This window comes from Cotesia typhae, unplaced genomic scaffold (assembly GCF_013202065.1).
Source record: "Cotesia typhae breed Kobodo isofemale line unplaced genomic scaffold, CoteBio_Ctyphae contig_30, whole genome shotgun sequence".
NCBI lineage: Eukaryota > Metazoa > Arthropoda > Insecta > Hymenoptera > Braconidae > Cotesia > Cotesia typhae.
In genome coordinates this window covers 456,502-481,718 of record NW_027423739.1, presented here as the reverse complement: position 1 = coordinate 481,718, position 25,217 = coordinate 456,502, and the positions used below count along the sequence as shown (strand labels likewise).

The window sequence follows — 25,217 nt, the reverse complement described above, 5'->3', positions numbered from 1 at the left end:
ATATTTTGGTAGCAATTTGGGTCATCAAGCCTCTATTTTTGAATGTTCATGTATATTTAACATTTGTTCCTACTTCACATTTTTTATTTCTTGTTTAATTAACATTTTTAATTAGCTTTATGTATGCATTCTAAATATTTGCACTGCGCATGCGTCAACTTTACGTATATAGACTTTTAGCGCGGTCTTTTGAAAATTATAGTGACAAGCACATCTCATGTGTAAAAAATTAAAAAATTTACGAGTGTAATTTTTTAGGAATTACTATTTAATTAATTCAAATAATTAAAAAAAAATTGTTAGACGTCAGCCAATACCAATGTCAGTAAGTAAATAAATAAATAACTAATAAATATTCATTTCATTCTAAATTTTTTAAAAATATCGAGAGAATTGTTAATCAATGCATGTACATTTTTTTTTTTATTTTCATAAATTCTATTTTCATGAATACTACGAACTATTTAAAAAAAAAAAAAAAAAAAAAATCCATAACAATTAACAAAAAATTTCAATACTTTATTAAAATAAAAATTATTAAAAACTACACGTTGCCCTTTTGTCCTGTGACCTCTATAATTGAAATTACAAGAAAAATACACTTACTCTAATCACTGTGCTGGTCAATATAATTTTCAAAAGTCCGCGCTGAAAGTCTAAACGTAAAGTTGACGCATACGCAGTTCAAATATTTAGAATACAAATATTCAGCTTATTAAAAATGTTAATTAAACAAGAAATAAACAATTTGAAGTTGAAACAAAGGTTTTTTTCACATGAACAATCATAATCAGAGGTTATTCCCATTGGATAGTGTACCATCCTATGATTTTGTGGTCGTTGCTGATAGGTTGCATTGTTATCCAATTAAGTGGATTTCAAATAATTGTAATCTTTAGGTGAAAAGTCTTACAATTATACGCATGGTGTATTGTGTCATTTACTTACAACAATGTCATAATAACAATAACACTAATAATAAAAATTATGAGACTGAAATTAATTATATCGGTAATACCAAATTGAGGTTAAAAATATCATTATCATTATAATTACTGAATGAATTATTGTTATTATTAAATTAATGTGTATTAGAGTATTAAATCCAAATCAACAACTTTTTTAATTCAAAAAAATGTTAAAATTTTTACTGTATATAAATAAAAATGTAAAATCCCTATTAATAAGATAGTTAAACGCTTTTAACCGCGGAGTTTACGCGGATCAGTCACGTTAAGTTTTTTAATGCTACTAGCTACTATGAGAGAAGCAGAATTTCAATATTTTTATTAGGATTTGATTATCAAAATTAACGAATAAACAACCTATCCTATTAGAATAGCTTTGCCTGCATTAATTTATTTATTTATGAATTTTCAATTTTGCGCGGGAAAAATTTAATTTTGACATTAAGAATGTTAAAATACTTTATAAATACAAAATTTCTAGAACAAACTATCAAACAACTTCATATGTGAATGGTTTTCAAATCTATTCTTTCTATTGAATTTCATTTATTAACTAGACTAAATACACAACAGGCTAAAGATTGTTTGAGTTTTACTTTCTTCCTTCTGGCCAGCCGTTCAAGATTTAGGCAATTCTTATTGGATAATGTACACATTCTACGACTTTGTAGTCGTTGCCTGTAGGTGGCATTGTTATTCAATCGAGCGGATTTCAAATAATTGTAATTTTTAGGCCATAGGTATTACAATTATGCGTATGATGCATTGTCCCCTTTATTAACAATAATGTCATTGTAACAATAACAATGATAATCATTATAAAAATGAAATTTATTATATCGGTAATGATAAATTGATGTTAAAAGTATCATTATTATTGTTTATCATTACCAAAATAATTATTGTTATTGTTAAATTAATGTGTAGTAGAGCATTAAATCTATATTAACAACTTTTTTAATTAAAAAAAATGTTAAACTTTAACTATATATACATAAAAAATTTTAAATCCCCATTGATAAGCTAGTTAATTGATTGAAACCGAAGAGTTTACACGGGTCAGTCACGTTAAGTTTTTTAATGCTACTAGCTACTATGAGAGAAACAGAATTTTAATTTTTTTGTTAGGATTTGATTTTCAAAATTAACTAACAAATAACCTTTTATATGATAATAGCTTTACCTGCATTAATTAATTTATTTACATATTTCTAATTTTGCGCGGGAAAAGTTCAATTATAAAATTAAGAATGTATTAAGAGGCGAGCAAAAAATTACACTTAACAAAAAGATATGAAATCCGAACAATAACAGTTTCACTGTTAAAAATTGCGCCAAGTCCACGGTCATAAAACTCATCTCAATAACATCTGCACTTTGCAAAAAAAATAAGAGTCGTTACAATAATTTTCATTCTATACAAAAAAAATTTTTAATACAAAAAAATACCAAGAAACCGTCATAATGTTGAAAAAATTGAAAAAAATTTGTTGAAAATTTAAAAATTAAGAAAAAATTTATTTATCGTACTTGGCGCGCGTCATTGAGTACCCCAAATTTTTTCAGACGAATTTCAACCCGAGAAAAAACGATTTCGCTTGAATTTACGTAATGTAAATATGTATAATTATATATATATATATATTAGGGTGGGTCAAAAAAATCGAATAATTTATTTTTGACTTTATACTCTGAAAAATAGGTTCGTAGACACCTAAAAAGAATTCTCTCCAAGTATAAGCTCTTAATTATAACGGGAAGGTCCTCCGCTTTGCGGGTTTCTATTTTTTTCGAATAATCAGATAAAAAAATTTATATCTCGCTTCCAACTGCTTGGAAAAATATTCCGTGGCATAGATTTTGTGAGAAATTGAATGCTTTACAAAAAAGGTCTCTTATGACTTTTTCAAAAACTCAACCGATTAAAAGATATTCATAGTTGAAGTTTGGCTATTTTAAGGAAAATATTCGTTTTTATTATGAATTTTATAAGTCGATGAAAAAAATTATTTCGGATTGCGGAACTCATGATTTTGTAGGAAATTTACTGCTCTACAAAAATGGTCTCTTATGATTTTTTTTTTGATTAAGTGAAGCCGTTACGAGATATTCATCGTCAAACATTAACGAATATCAATATTTCCAGTTTTTGATCAATAATTCGATAAATTTTAATTTAAACTATGAGTTTCAGGAAAATTTACATAAATTTGAGTTTTGATCGATAAAGAAATGTTATAAACAATTTTTTTAATATTGTTTTCAGTCTTGAGCTTGTTTGATTGCATTAAAACAAGAAATTAGAGCATTTTTTCGACATATAGCCAATGATTAGTTTAATTTGAAGTGAATGACATATTTCTTTGTCAAATTTAATATGAAAAGTATTGAATCAAGTGAGAAACAACCAGTATTTAACTTTTTTATAGATAAATTTTTTATTGAATTATCAATTGCAATATAATTGTCTATATTTTTAACATAACAGTACGCTATTACTATAAATAATTTCTTTTATTACAATTTGGGAATGTTTTTGATGTTCTTTGACAACTTGCAATAAGTACTGGAATTGTTCTTCATTTTTTGTCAAGCATTGATTATATTCACTGACTAATGCAACAGCTCGCTCTGCTGAATCATTGACAACTTTTAGTTGTTGAAAGTATTCTTTATTTTCGCGATAACTCTCATTAGTAGGCCATAATTCAACATCGACATCAAGAAAGTCATACGGTAGATCGAAGATTTTGAAAAGATTTAATGACTTTTTAGACACAAAGTCACTCAGAGTTCTCTGCGCCAATGAATTCAAATCTTTTTTATCAATTACAAATCTTTTAGCTTTAGAATCTGTACCTTCACGAGTATTAACAGCTTCAACAATACTTTTTTACTTCTAATGGAACGCCATCGTCAAACAGTGATAAAATGGCAAGTTCATCGCTCAAATACCATAAGTGCGAAATCATTTTTTCACACGTAGCTGAAGAAATCAAAGGATTGATATGTTTGTACTCCAATAAATTTTTCATAAACTGCAAGTCATGATAAGCAGCAGTTGTTGCAGAAGTTGATGAAAACCAAGCTTTTAAATACAATGTGACTATAAAAATACAGAAATGACGAAGACCATGCAATTCTTTCTGAGAGAGTTTGAATTCATCTCTGAATAGATACATTTTCAAACTATAAATGGCCTTAGCCATCCATCTAGCATGATGAACAGCACCAGGACGTTTGAAAGAAATCTTTTCTTGAGGCATTTCTCCAAGGAAAATCAATGATAATTCCAATAATTCTTTATCTAACTTATTATAACATTTCTTTATCGATCGAAACTCAAATTTATGTAAATTTTCCTGAAACTCATAGTTTAAATTAAAATTTATCGAATTACTGATCAAAAACTGGAAATATTGATATTCGTTAATGTTTGACGATGAATATCTCGTAACGGCTTCACTTAATCAAAAATCATAAGAGACCATTTTTGTAGAGCAGTAAATTTCCTACAAAATCATGAGTTCCGCAATCCGAAATAATTTTTTTCATCGACTTATAAAATTCATAATAAAAACGAATATTTTCCTTAAAATAGCCAAACTTCAACTATGAATATCTTTTAATCGGTTGAGTTTTTGAAAAAGTCATAAGAGACCTTTTTGTAAAGCATTCAATTTCTCACAAAATCTATGCCACGGAATATTTTTCCAAGCAGTTGGAAGCGAGATATAAATTTTTTTATCTGATTATTCGAAAAAAATAGAAACCCGCAAAGCGGAGGACCTTCCCGTTATAATTAAGAGCTTATACTTGGAGAGAATTCTTTTTAGGTGTCTACGAACCTATTTTTCAGAGTATAAAGTAAAAAATAAATTATTCGATTTTTTTGACCCACCCTAATATATATATATATATATATGTTATGTTTATAGATTCACATCAGTGAAGTATACTCAACGAATTAAAAACACTGCTTACTGGATTAATATCAGTTTCAGTGAAAAAATCCGTTTCGAAAATTTTTTTCAGATTTTTAGTGAAAATAACTGTCAATATGGTAGTCTGGTGAAGATATCTGAAATAACACAAAATTTTTTAATTCAATTTTTTCAGTTCCGTCATTAAGCTTTCATGAAGAAACTTGATCGTGCTTCGTTTAATTGTAATTAAAACATTTTGATTGGCAATCACACCGCATTTTCTCAATTTAGTCGGCCATATGTTTTATTTTTTAGTCAACTCAATTTTCGCAGTGATTCCACTACAGAGTCAACGTACACAGGTGTATTCACTTGTAAGCAAATTGCATAACCGAACAGGAGAGGGCGTTTTATTGAAATCATAAACGATATGCGGAGAATTTAAAAATTTCCAATAAAATACGTATGCCATGTTGATTTTACCTAACTTTTGTTAAACGTATCATAAAATAATATTTCATTAATTACATTTATGCATTTTATAGGTTGACTTACTTATAAATGTTGAAACATTTAAAGGATGTTCATGTATCCTGAAAAAATTTGGGGTACTCAATGACGTGCGCCAAGTACGATAAAAAAATTTTTTCTTAATTTTTAAATTTTCAACAAATTTTTTTCAATTTTTTCAACATTATGACGGATTCTTGGTATTTTTTTGTATAGAATGAAAATTATTGTAACGAGTCTTATTTTTTTTGCAAAGTGCAGATGTTATTGAGATGAGTTTTATGAAAAGTGGACTTGGCGCAATTTTTAACAGTGAAACTGTTTTTGTTCGGATTAACTATACAGCGAGTGGGGGGAATTAAAATTAAAATTTTCATCACATTTTAATGTTTCAAGGTAGTTGAATCTTGCAAGGCATATGTCAAGAAAATTATAAATTTTTTTTTTTGAAAGAAATATTTTAATAATTCACCACCAAAATTTCAAATCAATTTTCCCCACCGTTTTTGAGTAATTAATTTTCGAAATTGCACAATTTACATGCAGAAGCTTAGAGAGATAGTAACGTTAGTTTGAAATTTTCTGCATCACTCGAGTGATGCATATAATTTACCTTAATCATTTTTCGTTTTGCATGAAGTGATATATTTGGATCAAAAAAAGCCAAAGCAGTTTTTTCACCAGTTAAATACCACCGATGGTTTTTGATTTTGTGCAATACTGCGTCAGAAATTTTCTTATCAGTCATCCTATATTGATACACAGTCTTGATATAATTTAAATCTTGGTATGGAGCTGATGCTGCAAGAGGTGCCACAAACCAAAATGACACATAAATAACTACTACACTGATAAAAAATTTAACTTGATTCAAGAGCAAGAATTTTGAACCAAGAAAACAATTTTGGAGAAAAAGAATTTCTTTTGAGTCAAGTGGAAAAATTCTCTAGTCAAGATATAATTGGTTCAAGAAAATTTTCTAGATTTAAGAATTTTTCTTTTTCATTCAAGAGTGTTATTTTCTTCAAAATAGTGTTCTTGGTTCAAGATTCTTGATCTTGAGTCGAGTTACATTTTTTATCCGTGTATAAATGAACAAATATCCCAAAGATTTTGTTATGTTTTAAGATCTAACTCGAAAATGTCTCGAAAAATATATATTGTCAGCGAATAAATTGCTTTTGACATCTATCGTTCATCGTGAAATGCACACGGAAAAAAGGTTCACTTGAGCCAAGAAAATATTTTTCTTTCTAGTTATCTTCTTGAGCGAAAAAAAAATTTTTTTTTTGACACAATAAATTTCACTTATTCCAAAAAAATTAATTTTCTTGCTTTAAGAAATATGTATCTTGATGCAAGAAAATTTTTTTAAGTCAAGAAAATCTTGTTTTGAGAAAATTCAGCCTCTTGCTCCAAAAAATTAAGTATCTTGATAGTAAATTTTCATTAATATTTTTATTGACTAACATGTCAAATGGGAAGATCAAATAATATTAAATCAGATTTTTTTATTCAATATTTATAATTGCACGCTAAAATAATATAAAATAGCTATCAAATATTCAAAAGAAAAATATTCTTAAAGTGAGAAATTAAGATTAGTATTAAGAGTTCTAATTTTGCGGGAATTAATTTTTTTTATCAATTTGGAAGCATTTGAGCCCCTGGGAGCAAAGAAATTCAAAAACACCCCTTTTAAGGACCAACCTAGTAAGCATACACTGAAAAAAAATTTCTTATTTTAAGAATTTTTTTAATCAAATCAAGAAAGTGAAGTTCTTAAAAATTATTTACTTGATTCAAAATAAAATTTTTTCTGTGTATATCTAAACAATTGTATGCACGCATATATGTTAACACGCGCGTAGCGATATTCAAATTCCCAATTCTTATTTAAAGTTGATTATTAGGTAATGTAAAATAACGAAAGTTGTCTTCAAACAATTATTCAATCAAAATAAAATTTTTTATTTTCATGACTTGTGTTTTTGCATTATTTTAGAATCAAATCAAATTTTTTTAGTTACAATTAGGATATTTTTGACGGTGATTTTTAACCACTTGCAATAATTATTGCAGCTGTTCTTCGTCTTTAGTGAGGCATTTGTTGTACTCTTCTATCAATGCAATTCCTCTTTCTGCTACATCATTGACAACACTAAGATGCTTAAAAAATGCCAGATTGTCTTGATAACTTTCATCATGAGTCCAAAATTGTACGTCTTTATCAATAAAGTCAACAGGTAAATCAAATATTTGAAATGTAATCAATGATCTTTTCGAAATAAAATTACTTATATCTTGTGATAGTAAAGTATCTAAATTTGTTGGCTCAATTTCAAATTTCTTCTTTGAATCGGTGCGTCCATCCTTTTTCAAAGCTTGAATTATTTTTTGTTTGACGATTAGTGGCACATTCTCATCAAAAAGAGAAATAATTGCTAAATGTTCACTTAAATACCAGAGATGATTCACCATTTTCAAACAAGTTGCTTTCGATACGGCACTGTTAATATCTCTGTACTTAATTAAATCTTGCATGAAGGTCAAGTCATTGTTTGGAGCCGTAATTGCTGATGGAGCAGTGAACCAAGCTTTTAAATATATTTTCACAAGGAAAATACATATTTCACGCAAACCGTTGCTTTCTCGCCGTGTTAAATCGAATTCTTCTCTAAAAAGAAATATCTTTAGAGAATAAATTACTTTTGCCATCCAACGAGCATGACGAACTGGACCCGGATATATTTAAATGAAAAGTTATTTTTTGGCGTTTCTCCTAAAAAAATTAATGAGCTCTAAAAGCTCCTTATAATCGTCTCTCGGTTGACAAACCTATAAAGAATCCATAGAAAATTTAACTTATATTATTTAATAAAGGCGAGAAGTATCAGAAAACTTCACTAATATCATATTGCGTCTATAATTTTTATGAAGCCAATTTTATTATTTTACATTACCTAATAATCAACTTTAAATAAGAACTGGGAATTTGAATATCGCTACGCGCTTGCCTTAATTGTAAGCAATAATGAATTGTGGATCGTTTTTTGCGAGTAACAAATTTGGGAAATAAAAATAATAAAAATCATGAACAATATGTTGTTTTATGTGTTTAAGGCATTTTTTTGTAAAAAAACTATAAAAGATTGTGAAAGTCATCATATATTATTTTCGGTTGAACTTTAACTGCGAATAACTTGTAACCGAGTTGACTTAGCGAAAAATTATATCAGACCTTTTTTGTAGGCCGTTCAATTACCTACAAAAATATCTATTTATTTTTACCACACAATAACTCGTTGAGATACATCAAAATTTAAAAAAAAAAAAAAAAATTCCCGTGTTATTTAAATGGGATATCAAAAATCACCACATGACACCTTTAGATATTAATATTAAGAGCTCAAACTCTACCAGAATTTTTTTTTTGTCATCTTGGACGATATTTTCGCGGTAGCTAAAGAAAAAAAAATTAAAAGTTTTTTTTGGCCCGACCTAATATATATGCATGGATAGATATATATTTTTCCATGCGAGCTGTAGAATTAGTGAGAACAGCCTAAGGATCTCAACTCGCGGCGATCTGATGAACTTGATTTTTGAAAATTTGGCCGATACCGATAATCCCAATTTTGGAAAATCGATCATTTTCATTGCGGGGAGTTCAAAATTCTAATTCCATTAGTTTTAACTTTTTATTTTTTTTTTTTTGTTGCACATGCATAGGAAAAAAAAATGAATGCACCAAATTCGAAATGCTAGCAAACACGGCTGCTTAATAGAAATTTCATGAAATATTTTTGTTGTTATTATGAAATTATTTAATTACTTTCTCAATCCAGAACCTGAAGATATTCTTAAAGATGAGGTTTGTAAAATACCATGCAAAAAGTTCTTCACTAGTGGCGAATGTGCGTTTGGAAATAACTGCAAATTCTCTCATTATTCGTCTTCAGAAATTCAAGCACTCGGAAAAATCGGTAAGTTCATCATAAATAAAAAAATATTTGCATTAACCTCGCATCTAAATATGAGTTTTCAGCGTTGAAAAATTTCATTTTTTTACGTTACTCACAGATTGTCAGTTATTAGTCTTAGGGCTTCACTCGAGCCGAGACAGGACAAAATTTGGATAGTCTTGTCTTGATCTCGAAATTTTTAATCGTGTCTTGATTTTGACTTTAAAATTTAAGTCTTGTATTGATCTTGAAAAATAAGTAATTTGCAATAACATCTTGTATTGTCTTGTTAAGATCTCGCCTTGGTTTTGAATAACTTATATTTTTTTTTTAACCGAGTCAAAATTTAATATACAATTTGATAATTAATTTTTCAATAAAGTAGGCAAAATTTATTATTTTTTAAATCTTATATAATTTATTGTTTTGAATAATTATAAAACTGTTTTATCCCAATAGACAACAAAATAAAAATTACATAAGCTTAAATTAATAACCTAAGATTATTAATAATCAATTCTTCATATAGTGTAATACGTATAAAACGAAAATACTCAAAATGAAAGCTCGAGCGGCCGGTCTGGTAAAAACGACATATTCACATACAAGGGAGATCCGGTTGAAGTGGTCAAGTCATATGAATCGGTCGGTTCATATATTAGAAAAATGTTGACAAGCTAGAATCGTCCCAAATGGAGTTTTACAAAAGGCTCCAGCAAACACAACTGGGTTCAGCAGTTTAAAGACATTTTCAACACCATTAATGAAGACCATCTTCTGGACAATTTAAACCCTCAACTGTGGAAAGCTCAAGTGAGCGGTATGATTAGTAAATACTCCAGTCACCTCTGTGAAACAGACAATTTAAGATCGCAAAGCTACACTCAAGTTGCTGCCATTCCAGCCCTGCTTTTACTGCCAACTACAGGAACCTGAAACATTACTGCACGTCATCGCTCGTTGCCCTCATCTATCTGAAATTCGGGAAGAATTCGGGAACCCACACGAGGTCTCGGACTGCGAGTTTTTAGGCTCATTAATAGGCACCTATGGTCAACTCAAGCTCCAGAAACTACAACTATTTTTAAAAAGATGCCAGGAAAAATGGACCTCCACAGACTAACACAACTTTTTTAAAGCATGAAGTCTCAATAAGAGTAATTCCCATATACTAATACTCATTGTATTTATGTGTCTTGTCAAGACGTAGCAAGATATTTTAAATAATATTGTTCTTGGTCTTGAATTGTCATCTATAATATCGTCTGGATAAGTCAAAATTACATATTTTTCAAGATCAATAGAAGACTTGAATTTTAAAGTCATAATCAACACACGATTAAAAATTTCGAGATCAAGACAAGACTTTCCAAATCTTGTCTTGTCTCGGCTCGAGTGAAGTCCTAACACCCACGGCGTTTTTATACTAAATCCACGTTTGTTACACTTTGAACCCGCAGTCACTCAACGATGGTTACATTGTGATTAAGTATTTGATCCACAGTGAAAATACGATATATTTACTATGGGTATGCAATTAGTTTTCACAATGTGTGACGGTATGTGACTCTTTTGAAAAGCCCACTCGTCCTCTTTGGTCACCCTTAAATTTATTTAGGGCGCCACTGGATTTTTAGACACAGTATCCAGAAACTGGACCAGAGCATGGAGTAAGTTGTAAGTTCTACAGGGTCGTGAGAGATTGCTGGGGAGAAAACAGAAACCATCAAAGAAATTCATTTTTCAAGAAATTTTATTTAACCCACCCCATTACAATGATATTCCCCTTACAATTAATTAACACTTAATCCTAAGTCCTATTCCCGTTTATAAGACGGTTTCCTATCAAAGCTCCTAATCCCGACGATACCCTCTTATGGAGCGACCATACCGCGGTTTCTAATTATTTTCCTCCATTTTTCAATTTTCCATAATTTTCCATAATTTCCATTTTCCATAATTTGCTATAGTTTCATAGTTTCATAATTTTCCACACGCACCCACAATATAATTATTATCATTCAAACACACTAATTAAAATTTCCATACTTTATTAATTATTTTCCAAGACTATTATTTACTTTTATTTTCCAAATTAAATCTGATTATTAAATTTTCTAAATCCAAATTAAATTTCAATTATTAAATTTTCTCTTGAATAAATTTTCCATTCATTCCCAATCCAAATTCCTATAGAGATTAATTTCCTTTTTAAAATTCTTAACTAATTTACTGCCGTGGTCTTAATAATACAACAATAAATATTTAATACTAAGAGGTCTTCGTATCTCGTATTAATAGATTAAAATTTGACGACAGAGGTCTAAATAATCTGCCGACAAACTATTCGCTACGTCCTAGTATCTTACGAATTTATTTTACTTTTGCAAATTTTATTTTCGCCAAATTTTATAACATGATTTTACTTAATTATTTAATTGATTTCCTTAAAATTAATTTAGCTTCTTTTTATTAATTGTTTTCTTCGAATTGAATTTGCCGAATTTTGTAATTTATTTTATTTACATTAATTGTTTTAATTTTGTCCAAATTATTAGTCAGAGTTAATTAATTAATTTATTTAGTTTTAATCTCTGAATTAAGAAATTGACAATTGGTTTTATTTCACTCAATTTTAACTAAATTATTTTACTTGTCTCTGAATAACTGAGTTTATTTTATTTTTGCTAAATTACTTTATTTTACTTTTGTGTTGTTTGAAACTTGAAATTTATTTTATATTAATTTTGAGGATTATATTTCACCTTACAACGCCTTGAGATTTTTAGTCTCGACCTTATACGCCCTTTACTCAGCGTTTTAGCTCGAAACAAGATGGCAGACCCTCTCCCAACTTTTGTTGAATTTTTCTTCAAGTGAAATTTACAACTGATTTATTTTCTACTTTTATGTAAATGATTTTAACAATTATTCTAACGATTTTTTTTTTTACGATTCTAATTTTACTTCTATTTTATTTCACACAATTAAAATTCGTTCCAAATTATTTATATTGACTTTAGTTAATTTTAACTTCTGATGATTTTACTCAAACCCAATTACCAGAGATAAAATTTTCACGTGACACCAAAATCATGAATTAACAAACTGAAATAATTCCTAGTAAGATTAATCCAGACTCTGCCTACGTGTTTAATTAATAACCCGAAATAATTCCTGGTATTATTAATTAAATATTTAGTTATTTTATTTCTGACTTGTTCTGAAATTTATTCTTAATTTTATTCGGACTTTTATTCTGATTAGTTTACCAAATTTTGTTCTTAAACATTTCGTTAATTGTTCTTAATATTCTACTTGATTTTATTACTTAAATTTTGGGTAACTAACGATTGTGATCGAACGCGAAATGGCGATAACCTCCAGCCGACTTAAGACCTGGCTGATGCCGCTTCACCGAGAATCTATTTAGACATATTTATTGTACCTGGAGTCTTCTTGGGTTTTTCTTTTCTCAAAATCCCTCGACGCTTTTATTCCTAAATTTTTCGTTTTTCCTTGATGTTCTCCTCGATGAGGTCTTATTGGCAGCACGGTCCTGAATCGCCACTTCGTAACTTAATCCTCAGGAAATATTTTATTCAAAATTTGTGGGTTCGTTTCTTCTTGGCTCTGTCTTCCCCACTCCCTCTCTCTCTCTCAGCGCCGGCGCTACCCTCTCGGGGACTTACTCACTAGCATAAGACTATTGGCGCGAGTACTTCGGAGCACAGCGCCCTGGGGAATTGGTCGATAATTTTAGCTCGGATCGAAGACCTTCACCGGATAAAGAAGGTCTCGTGTACTCCGTTACAAATGATTACACGAAGAATCCATGGTATGTTCTGTCTATAAGAAATTAACTTATAAAAAATCAAACGTGTGGCATCTACTGACTGAGCAGGCTTTTATCAATATTATCTGATTGAATAATTAAAATCAAAGCGGTTATGAGCACTTACCTATAATAGTTTAATGTACAGCTTATATATATTTATGTTCAACAATTTCTATTAAAATTAATAAAAATGTATTGAACTATTTTTCCTATAATTCGATTTCTTTCTACTTTCTATTGAAATTTTTAGAATTCATTTATTTTTAACTGGATATAATTCAAATTTAAAATTACAGAATGATTAATGTTTTAGTTGTGAAATATAATCATAAGAATAACTGTTACTATTATCATTACGTTTAAGATAATATTTCTTTATAAAAGATTTACTTATCATAATTGGAAAAAATTGGAAATAGAACTAAAAAAAAAATTAATACATGTTTTGTGAAAATTTTTTTAAAAATATTTTCATCTCGAAAATACTTCGATGCGCATTGAATTACTCATAGTTGAACAAGTCAAAACATCAACAGCTAATAAAGTGGACTTGCTGTTGGACATAATTTTGGACGTAAATGCTGCTAGAATTAATTGATACTAAACGTATCTTAGTCCACGAATTTACGGTCAAAATCTTTGAGTATTCTTAGTTTCTAATAGACGGCGTATGGTTAGATAATTCTTTCCTACCGAGAAAGTTAACTCAAATATGTGATAGTCCAAATTACATACCGATCAACAAATTCGGTAGAATTTGGCGCCAAGTTCCGTTCAAAACGGAGCGCCAGACTACCGAATGTTATTACTGTAAGCAGAACGGCTTTTCGGGGTTACAAAATTTTATTTTAATTCTGAGGTACTTTTTTAACTTAATTTGTTATCATCAAAATTAATTAATCACTTATTTTACCGTTTTAATCAATTATTTATACTTGCAACAATTTATTCACTTAAAATTATTAAATTTTATCAGCACATACTATAGCTCGCTCAGATTTTTCAATTCTGACTTTTTTTGCTGGAGAAATATATCCGCCCTAGACTAGATAAAATAAAAATGTGTAGTAATCTTTTTAAAGATACGAAACTACAGTTAAAAAAGTAATTCATAGCTTACATTTACGACCGCCAGGGTGCGCTGGAATTATATCCACATAAACTGTAGACAGTTTGCGGTAAACAATACAACCAATGCGAGATTTAAGATAGCACCCCAGAAGTTTTTTTTTAATTTTGAACTTTTTTTTATCACATCGTTAGTTCATCGTTTGTTCTTCATCGCTTACTATCAACATTTGTTTGATTTGTTAGTTCTCTATTTATTTATTTAAAAAAATTTCTTATTAATATATCTTTAAGTTAGCCTCCCTATTGGATTTTTAATATTTTTTTAGCAATACGGCTCATTAAACCTCTCTTCTCGATTGTTTATGTATATATAACAATCGTTTCTACTTCACATTGTTTATTTGTTGTTTAATCAACATTTTTAATTAGCTGAATATTTTTATTCTAAATATTTGCAGTGCGCATGCGTCAACTTTACGTTTATCCACAGATTCGGTATAATCTGGCGCCAAGTTCCGTTCAAAAATTCCGTTGTAAACGGAGCGCCAGACTACCGACTATGTTTACTGTAAGCAGAATGGTATTTCAAGGTTGCAAAATTTTATTTAATTATATGGTACTCCTTTTTCCAAAATGATATATCATAAAAATAAGTCATACTCTATTTTACTGATATTAATTAATTATAATCAATTATAACATTTAATTCACTTAAAATTATTAAATTTTATCAGCACAAACTATAGTAAGCCCAGAAATTTCGATCCTGACTTTTTTTCATGGAGAAAAGTCACCGCCACAGACTAGATAAAATAAAAATGTGTAGTAATCTTACTATAGATACGCAACTACACTGAAAAAGTTAATTCACAGCTTGCATCTACAACCACCAGAGTGCACTGGAATTATTTCTATATAAACTGTAGATTCAACGGGATAGCTCACTGAAGTTAGAACCCCAAATTTTTTTCTTTTAATTTTTGATTTTTTTTTCTATCACGTTTTCAGCTTTTCGTTTGTTCTTTATTATTCACTCTCAACATTTGATCGTTCTCCATTTATTTTAAAAAGAATTTATTAATAATGTACCTTTAAGTTAGCCCCCCTGTCGCATTTTTTAATATTTTGGTAGCAATTTGAGTCATCAAGCCTCTATTTTTGATTGTTCATGTATATTTAACATTTGTTCCTACTTCACATTTTTTATTTGTTGTTTAATTAACATTTTTAATTAGCTGTATGCATGCATTCTAAATATTTGCACTGCGCATGCGTCAACTTTACGTATATAGACTTTTAGCGCGGTCTTTTGAAAATTATAGTAACAAGCACATCTCATGTATAAAAAATTAAAAAATTTACGGGTGTAATTTTTTAGGAATTACCATTTAATTAATTCAAATAATTAAAAAAAAATTGTTAGACGTCAGCCAATATCAATGTCATTAAGTAAATAAATATTCATTTCATTCTAAATTTTTTAAAAATATCGAGAGAATTGTTAATCAATGCATGTACATTTTTTTTTATTTTCATCAATTCTATTTTCATCAATACTACGATCTATTAAAAAAAAAAAAAAAAAAAAAATCCATAACAATTAACAAAAATTTCAATACTTTATTAAAATAAAACTTATTATAAAATTATTAAAAACTACACGTTGCCCTTTTGTCCTGTGACCTCTATAATTAAAATTACAAGAAAAATACACTTACTCTAATCACTGTGCTGGTCAATATAATTTTCAAAAGTCCGCGCTGAAAGTCTAAACGTAAAGTTGACGCATGCGCAGTGCAAATATTTAGAATACAAATAATCAGCTTATTAAAAATGTTTGTTCCAACTTCAAATTGTTTATTTCTAGTTTAATTAAGGTTTTTTGTACATGAACAATCATAATCAGAGGTTAATCCCATTGGATAGTGTACCATTCTATGATTTTGTGGTCGTCGCCGATAGGTTGCATTGTTATCCAATCAAATGGATTTAGGTGAAAAGTCTTACAATTATGAGCATGGTGTATTGTGTCATTTACTTACAACAATGTCATAATAACAATAACACTAATAATAAAAATTATGAGAATGAAATTAATTATATCGGTAATACCAAATTGAGGTTAAAAATATCATTATCATTATTATTACTGAATGAATTATTGTTATTATTAAATTAATGTGTATTAGAGTATTAAATCCAAATCAACAACGTTTTTAATTCAAAAAAATGTTAAAATTTTTAGTGTATATAAATAAAAATGTATAATCCCTATTAATAAGATAGTTAATCGCTTTTAACCGCGGAGTTTACGCGGATCAGTCACGTTAAGTCTTTTAATGCTACTAGCTACTATGAGAGAAACAGAATTTCAATTTTTTTATTAGGATTTGATTATCAAAATTAATGAATAAACAACCTATCATATTAGAATAGCTTTGCCTGCATTAATTTATTCATTTATGAATTTTCAATTTTGCGCGGGAAAAATTTAATTTTGAAATTAAGAATGTTAACATACTTTATAAATACAAAATTTCTAGAACAAACTATCAAACAACTTCATATGTGGATGGTTTTCAAACCTATTCTTTCTATTGAATTTCATTTATTAACTAGACTAAATACACAACAGGCTAAAGATTGTTTGAGTTTTACTTTCTTCCTTCAGGCCAGCAGTTCAAGATTTTGGCAATTCTCATTGGATAGTGTACACATTCTACGACTTTATAGTCGTTGCCTGTAGGTGGCATTGTTATTCAATCGAGCGGATTTCAAATAATTGTAATTTTTAGGCCATAGGTATTACAATTATTCGTATGATGCATTGTCCCCTTTATTAACAATAATGTCATTGTAACAATAACAATAATAATCATTATAAAAATGAAATTTATTATATCGGTAATGATAAATTGATGTTAAAAGTATCATTATCATTGTTTATCTTTACCAAAATAATTATTGTTATTGTTAAATTAATGTGTAGTAGAGCATTAAATCTAGATTAACAACTTTTTAATTCAAAAAAATGTTAAACTTTAACTATATATACATAAAAAATTTAAAATCCCCATTGATAAGCTAGTTAATTGATTGAAACCGAAGAGTTTACACGGGTCAGTCACGTTAAGTTTTTTAATGCTACTAGCTACTATGAGAGAAACAGAATTTTAATTTTTTGTTAGGATTTGATTTTCAAAATTAACGAACAAATAACCTTTTATATGATAATAGCTTTACCTGCATTAATTAATTTATTTACATATTTCTAATTTTACGCGGGAAAAGTTTAATTTTAAAATTAAGAGGCGAGCAAAAAATTACACTTAACAAAAAGATATGAAATCCGAACAAAAACAGTTTCACTGTAAAAAATTGCGCCAAGTCCACGTTCATAAAACTCATCTCAATAACATCTGCACTTTGCAAAAAAAATAAGACTCGTTACAATAATTTTCATTCTATACAAAAAAAAGTTAAATACAAAAAAATACCACGAAACCGTCATAATGTTGAAAAAATTGAAAAAAATTTGTTGAAAATTTAAAAATTAAGAAAAAATTTTTTTATCGTACTTGGCGCGCGTCATTAAGTACCCCAAATTTTGTCGAACGAATTTCAACCCGAGAAAAAACGATTTCGCTTGAATTTATGTAATATAAATATGTATAATTATATAATATAATATATATATATATATATATATATATATATATATATATATATATATATATATATATATATATATATATATATATATATATATATATATATATATATATTATATCTTATCAGCTCTAATTATATAATATTTGATTTCATACATTGTTATGTTTATAGATTCACATCAGTGAAGTATACTCAACGAATTAAAAACACTGCTTACTGGATTAATATCAGTTTCAGTGAAAAAATCCGTTTCGAAAATTTTTTTCAGATTTTTAGTGAAAATAACTGTCAATATGGTAGTCTGGTGAAGATATCTGAAATAACACAAAATTTTTTAATTCAATTTTTTCAGTTCCGTCATTAAGCTTTCATGAAGAAACTTGATCGTGCTTCGTTTAATTGTAATTAAAACATTTTGATTGGCAATCACACCGCATTTTCTCAATTTAGTCGGCCATATGTTTTATTTTTTAGTCAACTCAATTTTCGCAGTGATTCCACTACAGAGTCAACGTACACAGGTGTATTCACTTGTTAGCAAATTACATAACCGAACAGGAGAGGGCGTTTTATTGAAATCATAAACGATATGCGGAGAATTTAAAAATTTCAAATAAAATACGTATGCCATGTTGATTTTACCTAACTTTTGTTAAACGTATCATAAAATAATATTTCATTAATTACATTTATGCATTTTATAGGTTGACTTACTTATAAATGTTGAAACATTAAAAGGATGTCCATGTATCCTGAAAAAATTTGGGGTACTCAATGACGCGCGCCAAGTACGATAAAAAAATTTTTTCTTAATTTTTAAATTTTCAACAAATTTTTTTCAATTTTTTCAACATTATGACGGTTTCTTGGTATTTTTTTGTATTTAACTTTTTTTTGTATAGAATGAAAATTATTGTAACGAGTCTTATTTTTTTTGCAAAGTGCAGATGTTATTGAGATGAGTTTTATGAACGTGGACTTGGCGCAATTTTTTACAGTGAAACTGTTTTTGTTCGGATTGGATTTACACTTTGAGTATTGTTTGTTTCTAAAAGCAAGTGCACATCATTTGCTGTGATGTTTTAACTTGCTCATCTATGAGTAATTCGATGCGCATCCAAGTATTTTTGTGATGAAAATATTAATACAAAAAATTTTTTGCCAAACAATTGCATTAATTCTTTTTAAAAGTTTTATTTTCAATTTCCTCCAATTCCCGACTAGAAATTACTTTGGGAATGCTCAAGGTATACATTGGGGCCCCATTGGGTTTCAACGGGGCATGCCCAAGAGGGAAAACCCAACGAGGACCCAATGAGAACCCGATTGGGAAAACCTAACGTAAAAATAATAAATGATTGCCAGTTTTTCCCAATTGGGATCTCTGTGGGACCTCATTGGGAAAACCTAACGTAGAAATAATAAATAATTGCCATGGCATAAAGTTTATTTTATCTGAGATCTATTGAAAAACTGGATTGCGAAATTCATAAATAATCTGTAAATTTAACCAATCGTTAATTTAGATAAAAACAATCATCCAAATATGTGTGTGCTTATATTAGTTGTATATATTTGTCATAAGTAAAATAGAAATAAAAATAAAAATTAATCGTTAAGAAAGGTAAAGCACCCAGTAGATGATAATAAAAATTCTGAAAACTGTTCAAATTCGCGTAAAATGCCACTTAGAGGAAAAATCAAAATTTTCGAAAAATTCAAATTTTTGAAAAAAAATTGTTTACCAAAATAATTTTCAACAGAAAACCTCTACAAAATTGTATTTTCAAGTCAGTTAATTAAATAAATAAAAATACATTCTTGAAGCTTGAACATAACATAAAGTATATTACAGTCAACCGATCGAGTTGATGTGCACCAAATGAGTATTGTATTCTTCAGTATTCCTGCTTGGACCAGAAGTAACGTGAAGGACTGACGAAACTAAGGACCCCAGTTCGAGCCCAACCCACGTCAAGGATTTTTTCAATCGATAGGTCTGTATCAATGCAAATAAAGATCGTAAATAAGTTCAAATATGATATGAGTATCGGATCCTAAATTGTTCTTAATTTTTTCAAAAATTGTACTATTTTATTTCCAAAATTTAAATTGAGCTTTGATGGGGATTTTCCCATTGGGCCCGAGGGATTGCCCAATGGGGACCCCATTGGTCTTTGCGTTACATCCCAATGTGGGGCCCCAACAGGGGATCCCAATGGGGACCCTATTGGTTTTACTTTTAAATTTCTGGTCGGGTTATGATTAGTAAATTTTTTGAAAAAAAAAATATGATATTAAATATACTAAGGGAAAAGTTTTTTCAAAGAATTGTTTACACAAGAGTATGGCTGTCTGAATTCGATTGAATGTTTTTACGGTGATCCCGACTAAAAATGTTAATGTAAGACCTATTGAGTCCTCATTGGGCTGCCTAATAGGGACCCCAAATAGGGATGTCACGCAAAGTCCTATGTGGCCCTCATTGGGAAATTCCTCTCAGGTCCCAATGGGGAAAACCCCATCAGAACCCAATCCGAATTTTTAAAGAAAAAATATTATGATCTTCGAAAAGATTAAAAATAATATAGAATTAGATACTCATGTTACATTACTCATTAGTAATTATTTAATTTGAATTGAAACGAAATCATTGGTCGGAAAAATCCTTGTCGAGAGTTGGGCTCGAACTTGCGTCCTTAGGGTCCTTAGTCGTTCACGTTACCGCTGGTCCAAGCAGGAATGCTGATCAATTTAATCGGTTAACTGACACTATTCATGCTATGCTCAAGCTTTAAAAATTGTTTTTTTTATTTATTCACTTTTCTGGCGTGAAAATACAATTTTTGTATAAATTAAATAGAAAATTTTAAAATAAAAAAAAAAAAACAACTGAAAAATCCAAAAAAATTGAAAGAATTAAAAATAAAATTCCTTAAAACTGTCCGATTTGATTTGGGATCCTCTTTATGCTAACATAAAGAACTTTTATTTTCAAGATTAAAATTTTGTTGAAATGCATATTATATAAAAAAATTTTTTATATGGATAAAAATTTAATTATGAAAAATACCGATAATGAAAATTTTTTTTCAATTAAAATTTCTTTTCATACTGAGAAAAAAATTTGGAGTATGAATTTTGTTTCAGCAACATTAAAATGTATTTCAGTCTAAAAACTCAGTATTTGGATTTAATCAGCACAGAAAGAAAAATTTCTTGACTGGAGAACAAAATTCTTGGCTCAAGAAAATTTTTGGGTACCGGAAAGAAGACCGAAGCTTGCTGCTCGAAGTAAAATTTTTTCTCGAAATTCTATTCTTGGTGGAAGTAATTTTTTATTAATTCAAATCATCATAAATACTTGATACAAAAAATTCTTATCGTTGATCAAGATTTTTAGATACCTTAGGGAAATAGCGCCACCAAATTCAGCTGAGAAAAAAATCTTCCCATTTGACATGTTAATCAATAAAAATATTAATGAAAATTTACTTCTATCAAGAACTAAATTTTTTGTAGCAAGAGGCAGAATTTTCTTAAAACAAGATTTTCTTGACTTAAATAAATTTTTTTGGATCTAGATATGTATTTCTTGAAGCAAGGGAATTAATTTTGTTGGAATAAGTGAAAATTCTTGTGTCAAAAAAAAAAATTTTTTTTTCAATGTTAGATGAATTTTTTTCTAATTCTTTTCTATTCTTAACAAATAATTTTTATTTTTATTTTTCGTTGGGTTATCCCTCTTAAGTTCCACACAGGACCCTATTGGGAAAAATTTAATAAAAATTATAATTTTTACATTGGGATTGCCCAATTGGGGCTAATTAGGCTCTTGTAGGGATTTCCCTATTGGGAATGCCTCCTTGGAACCCAATAGGGTCCAGATATATACTCTGGGTATTCCCGAAGTAATTTCTAGTCGGGGAATTCATCGCATAATAATTGCAAACCCATTGACTTATCGTTGACAAACTTCAACGTAATCATTGTACATTAAGCGAGTTTTCATCATTGCTACACCGTGAAGTTATTGTGAAATTACTGTGAGAACATTGTGGAAACATATCAGAAAAGCTATGGAAACGTAGTTGCATTGGTATGAAAATACTGTTGATTCATCGTGTAGAAATGGAACAAATCCACGGTATTTCCACAGTGCATTTACGGTGAGCCTGTAGAGTTTCCACGGTGCTTCCACAGTAATTAGTCCATTGAAAAGTTACATTTAGGATTGCATTTTTTAGAGTCAAAAATAACTTTACAACTTCCTGGAACAGCGGTCACAGAAGCTGTTAGTAGTTCCTGGTCTTCAAAAATATTTTTTACCACGATTAAAAGCAAAATCTTGGTGTGTTTTTATAATTAAAAGACAACCCGGGAAAAAATGATCAGACCTGACCATGCCTGTTCATGTATGATCAGGCCTGAAATTAGACCTGATCATGCCTGTTCATGTATGACCAGGCCTGAAGTTATACATGATCATGCCTGATCAGTTCTGTTCATGCCTGCTCATATCTGGAGTACTAAATACGCTCAGGCCTGATCAGGCCTGTCCATGCCTGACCAGACCTATCCATGCCTGCTCATGTCTGTTCATGTCTAAAGTGTTAAATACGTTCAGGCCTGTCCATGCCTGATCAGACCTCTCCATGCCTGATCAGACCTGTCCATGCCTGTTCATGTCTGAAGTGTTAAATACGCTCAGGCCTGTTCATACCTGTTCATGTCTATTCATGTCTGACCATGCCTGTTTATGACTGTTCCTCTCTGACTATAGTCAGAGATATGATAAAAATTTTTCTTTGACGAAAAAAATTTTTTGGTCATCTAAAAAAGTGCAAAATTATTTTTAACATTACGTTTATTTAAATAATTTTGAAATAAAAAATTTTATTACATTTTCTATGGGATGTTATGGTCTGCTCTGCTCCTGCCTAATATGAAAATCATTACTTATTATATTATTTAAATAAATGTGATATTATAATGAGATTCGGTTACATAAATAAATTAGGACTATCAAAATATATTATAAAACCAATTTTAACATTATATTTATCATAAACTTATTCGATACTCTATGTACTTCATAGAATTGTTACATCTAATATAGCAGCACAGCAGGCGGGAAATTCAAGGCAAACGGATAACACCAGAGTTAAACAGCATTGAGCATGGTTGGTAGTTGGATGGTTGACCGCTGGTGTTACATCCTTACAATAATATGTAATTATTTTTTTTTTTATTTTATTTTATTATAGAGAATTGCGTACGACTCTATCAAGTACTACAACCATAAAATTAAGCAAAATAATTAATTAAAAATAGTAATGGGTTTTCAGACCTGACCATGTCTGATCAGGCCTGATCAGGTCAATTCATGCCTGATCAGGCATGGTCATTTTTCATGTCTGATCAGGGCTGAAGACTCATGCCTGTTCATGTCTGATCAGGTCTGATCATTTTTTCCCGGGAATCGATCAAAAATAACTGTAAGCTTCCGGGAGCAGCAATTACAAGAAAATTAATTAATTTTCAGTTATCTTTTGTATTTTAAATTTCTTAGCGCTTATTTCGTATGATTACTACGTTTTTAATCATCATTGTTATAAATTGTAAGAATTTATATTTGTAAATATTTAGAGATGTCAAAAAGTAAAGATATCTAAATTTACTTGTCTATGTTTAGAGATGTCCATTTTATTAAGTTTACAAATAATTAGAACTGTCTATTTTTCTAAATTTCTAAATTTTTCAATTGTCTTCTTATTGACTTGTTTAAATTTATTATTTTCCATTTTTTTAAATCTCTGTCATTTTACGTGTTTGTTTTATGGTTTGTCTAATTGCACGGATATCTTGTTTTTAAATTTTCTAATTTTATGCTTATCTTTTTTGAAATAATTGCATTTTTTTTGGTAACTGAATTTTTACATTACTACCTCTTTTATTATCGAAATTTTAAATCATCTTTTTTTTTTACAAATAATTTTTTTTATTATTTCCAATATATTATTTATCCAAATTTTTTATTTATTGTTTTCTTCACTTAGAGTTGCCCAAATTTTAATGTTTCCATTTTCCGGAAAATTCTTGACCGGTACGAATTATTGAAAAACATTGTATAATATAGGTATAGTTAAGAATACTGAAAAATAGTACTCACTTCGGAGCGCTGTAAAACCTTAGCTATTGCCTCAATGAAAAAATGTTGTGTATAAAAGTTGTTCCTCAAGAAACGATCTACAAAAATGGTCTGATTTAATTTTTTCGAAAAATGATAAAAAAAAAAAGTTATTTCGAAAAATAGAAATTTTTTTGTCGAATTTTTGAATATTTTCACTTATAACTTTTTTATTTATAGTTCTACGACAAAAAGTTACTAGGCCAAAGTTGTAGAGAATTCAATTTGCAACAAAAAATGTTAACAAATTTTTTTTATCAAATAAATAGTTTAAAAGATATATCGTAAAAACCATTTCAACCCCTATTTTCAAGATGGCGGCCGTGGGACAAGGGTGGTGACCCCACAAACTTAGTTTTAGCTTTACATTGACCCCCCCTACACATCCAAAAAATAAAATTGCGTCCTCTAAAAAATGCAAGGTTAGGCCTAAAAAATGTAACATTTCAATGGACTAAATCTCAAGGTTGCGAGGGAAGGATTAACTCGGAATTATAATCTTTTTTCAGTAACATGGAGGAGTCAAACACAATGTGAAATTAATGTCGAAGATGGACGTCAAGCGCAAGATATAATTAATGAATATTTTCAACATCCAGTCGTTACAGCTTGCAAAGAAGTCATTTATCCAACATGGAATGTTACTTCTGCTTTAAAAACTTACGAAAATATGTCACCATCTCTGTCATTAATATCACCTGAACATATCACTGATCTAAACTTTGAAAAATGGGGTTTTAAAGAATAATTTTTATTTCAATATGACAGATACCCTTATTATAAACAAATAAAAAACTTTCTTACTGATTACTTTTTTAATATAAAATAACAAATTAAAATCTCTTTTTAATTTCTGATTGTCTTTTTTCAATAAAAAAAAAAAAAAAAAAAAAAAAAAAAAAAAATTAGGAAAACGGTTGATCTTGAAGGCCATCCCTGCAACTTCCCGCTACTTCCGTAATTAAGCGCTCATAATTGCACTTATTGTGTTTTTGAGATCTTAGAGCTCAAAAATCTAATTTTCGTGTAGTTTTGAGCTCTCTGAGCTCAAAAGTTTGATAGGAGTTTAATAAATCA

General features: G+C 29.0%; 1 protein-coding gene across 3 annotated transcripts in view; it reads left to right on the top strand.

Annotated features, from left to right (window-relative positions):
• LOC141526016 (zinc finger matrin-type protein 5) overlaps positions 1 to 25,011 on the top strand; it is a 56,728-nt gene extending 31,717 nt beyond the window's left edge. For all 3 annotated transcript variants that reach the window (XM_074240739.1, XM_074240737.1, XM_074240738.1), the window contains exons 3-4: positions 9,253 to 9,390; positions 24,650 to 25,011. In XM_074240739.1, coding sequence (XP_074096840.1) covers positions 9,253 to 9,390; positions 24,650 to 24,888 — 377 coding nt within the window. In that variant the 3' untranslated portion in view covers positions 24,889 to 25,011. The remainder of the gene's footprint in view (positions 1 to 9,252; positions 9,391 to 24,649) is intronic.
• The last annotated feature ends 206 nt before the right edge of the window (positions 25,012 to 25,217 follow it).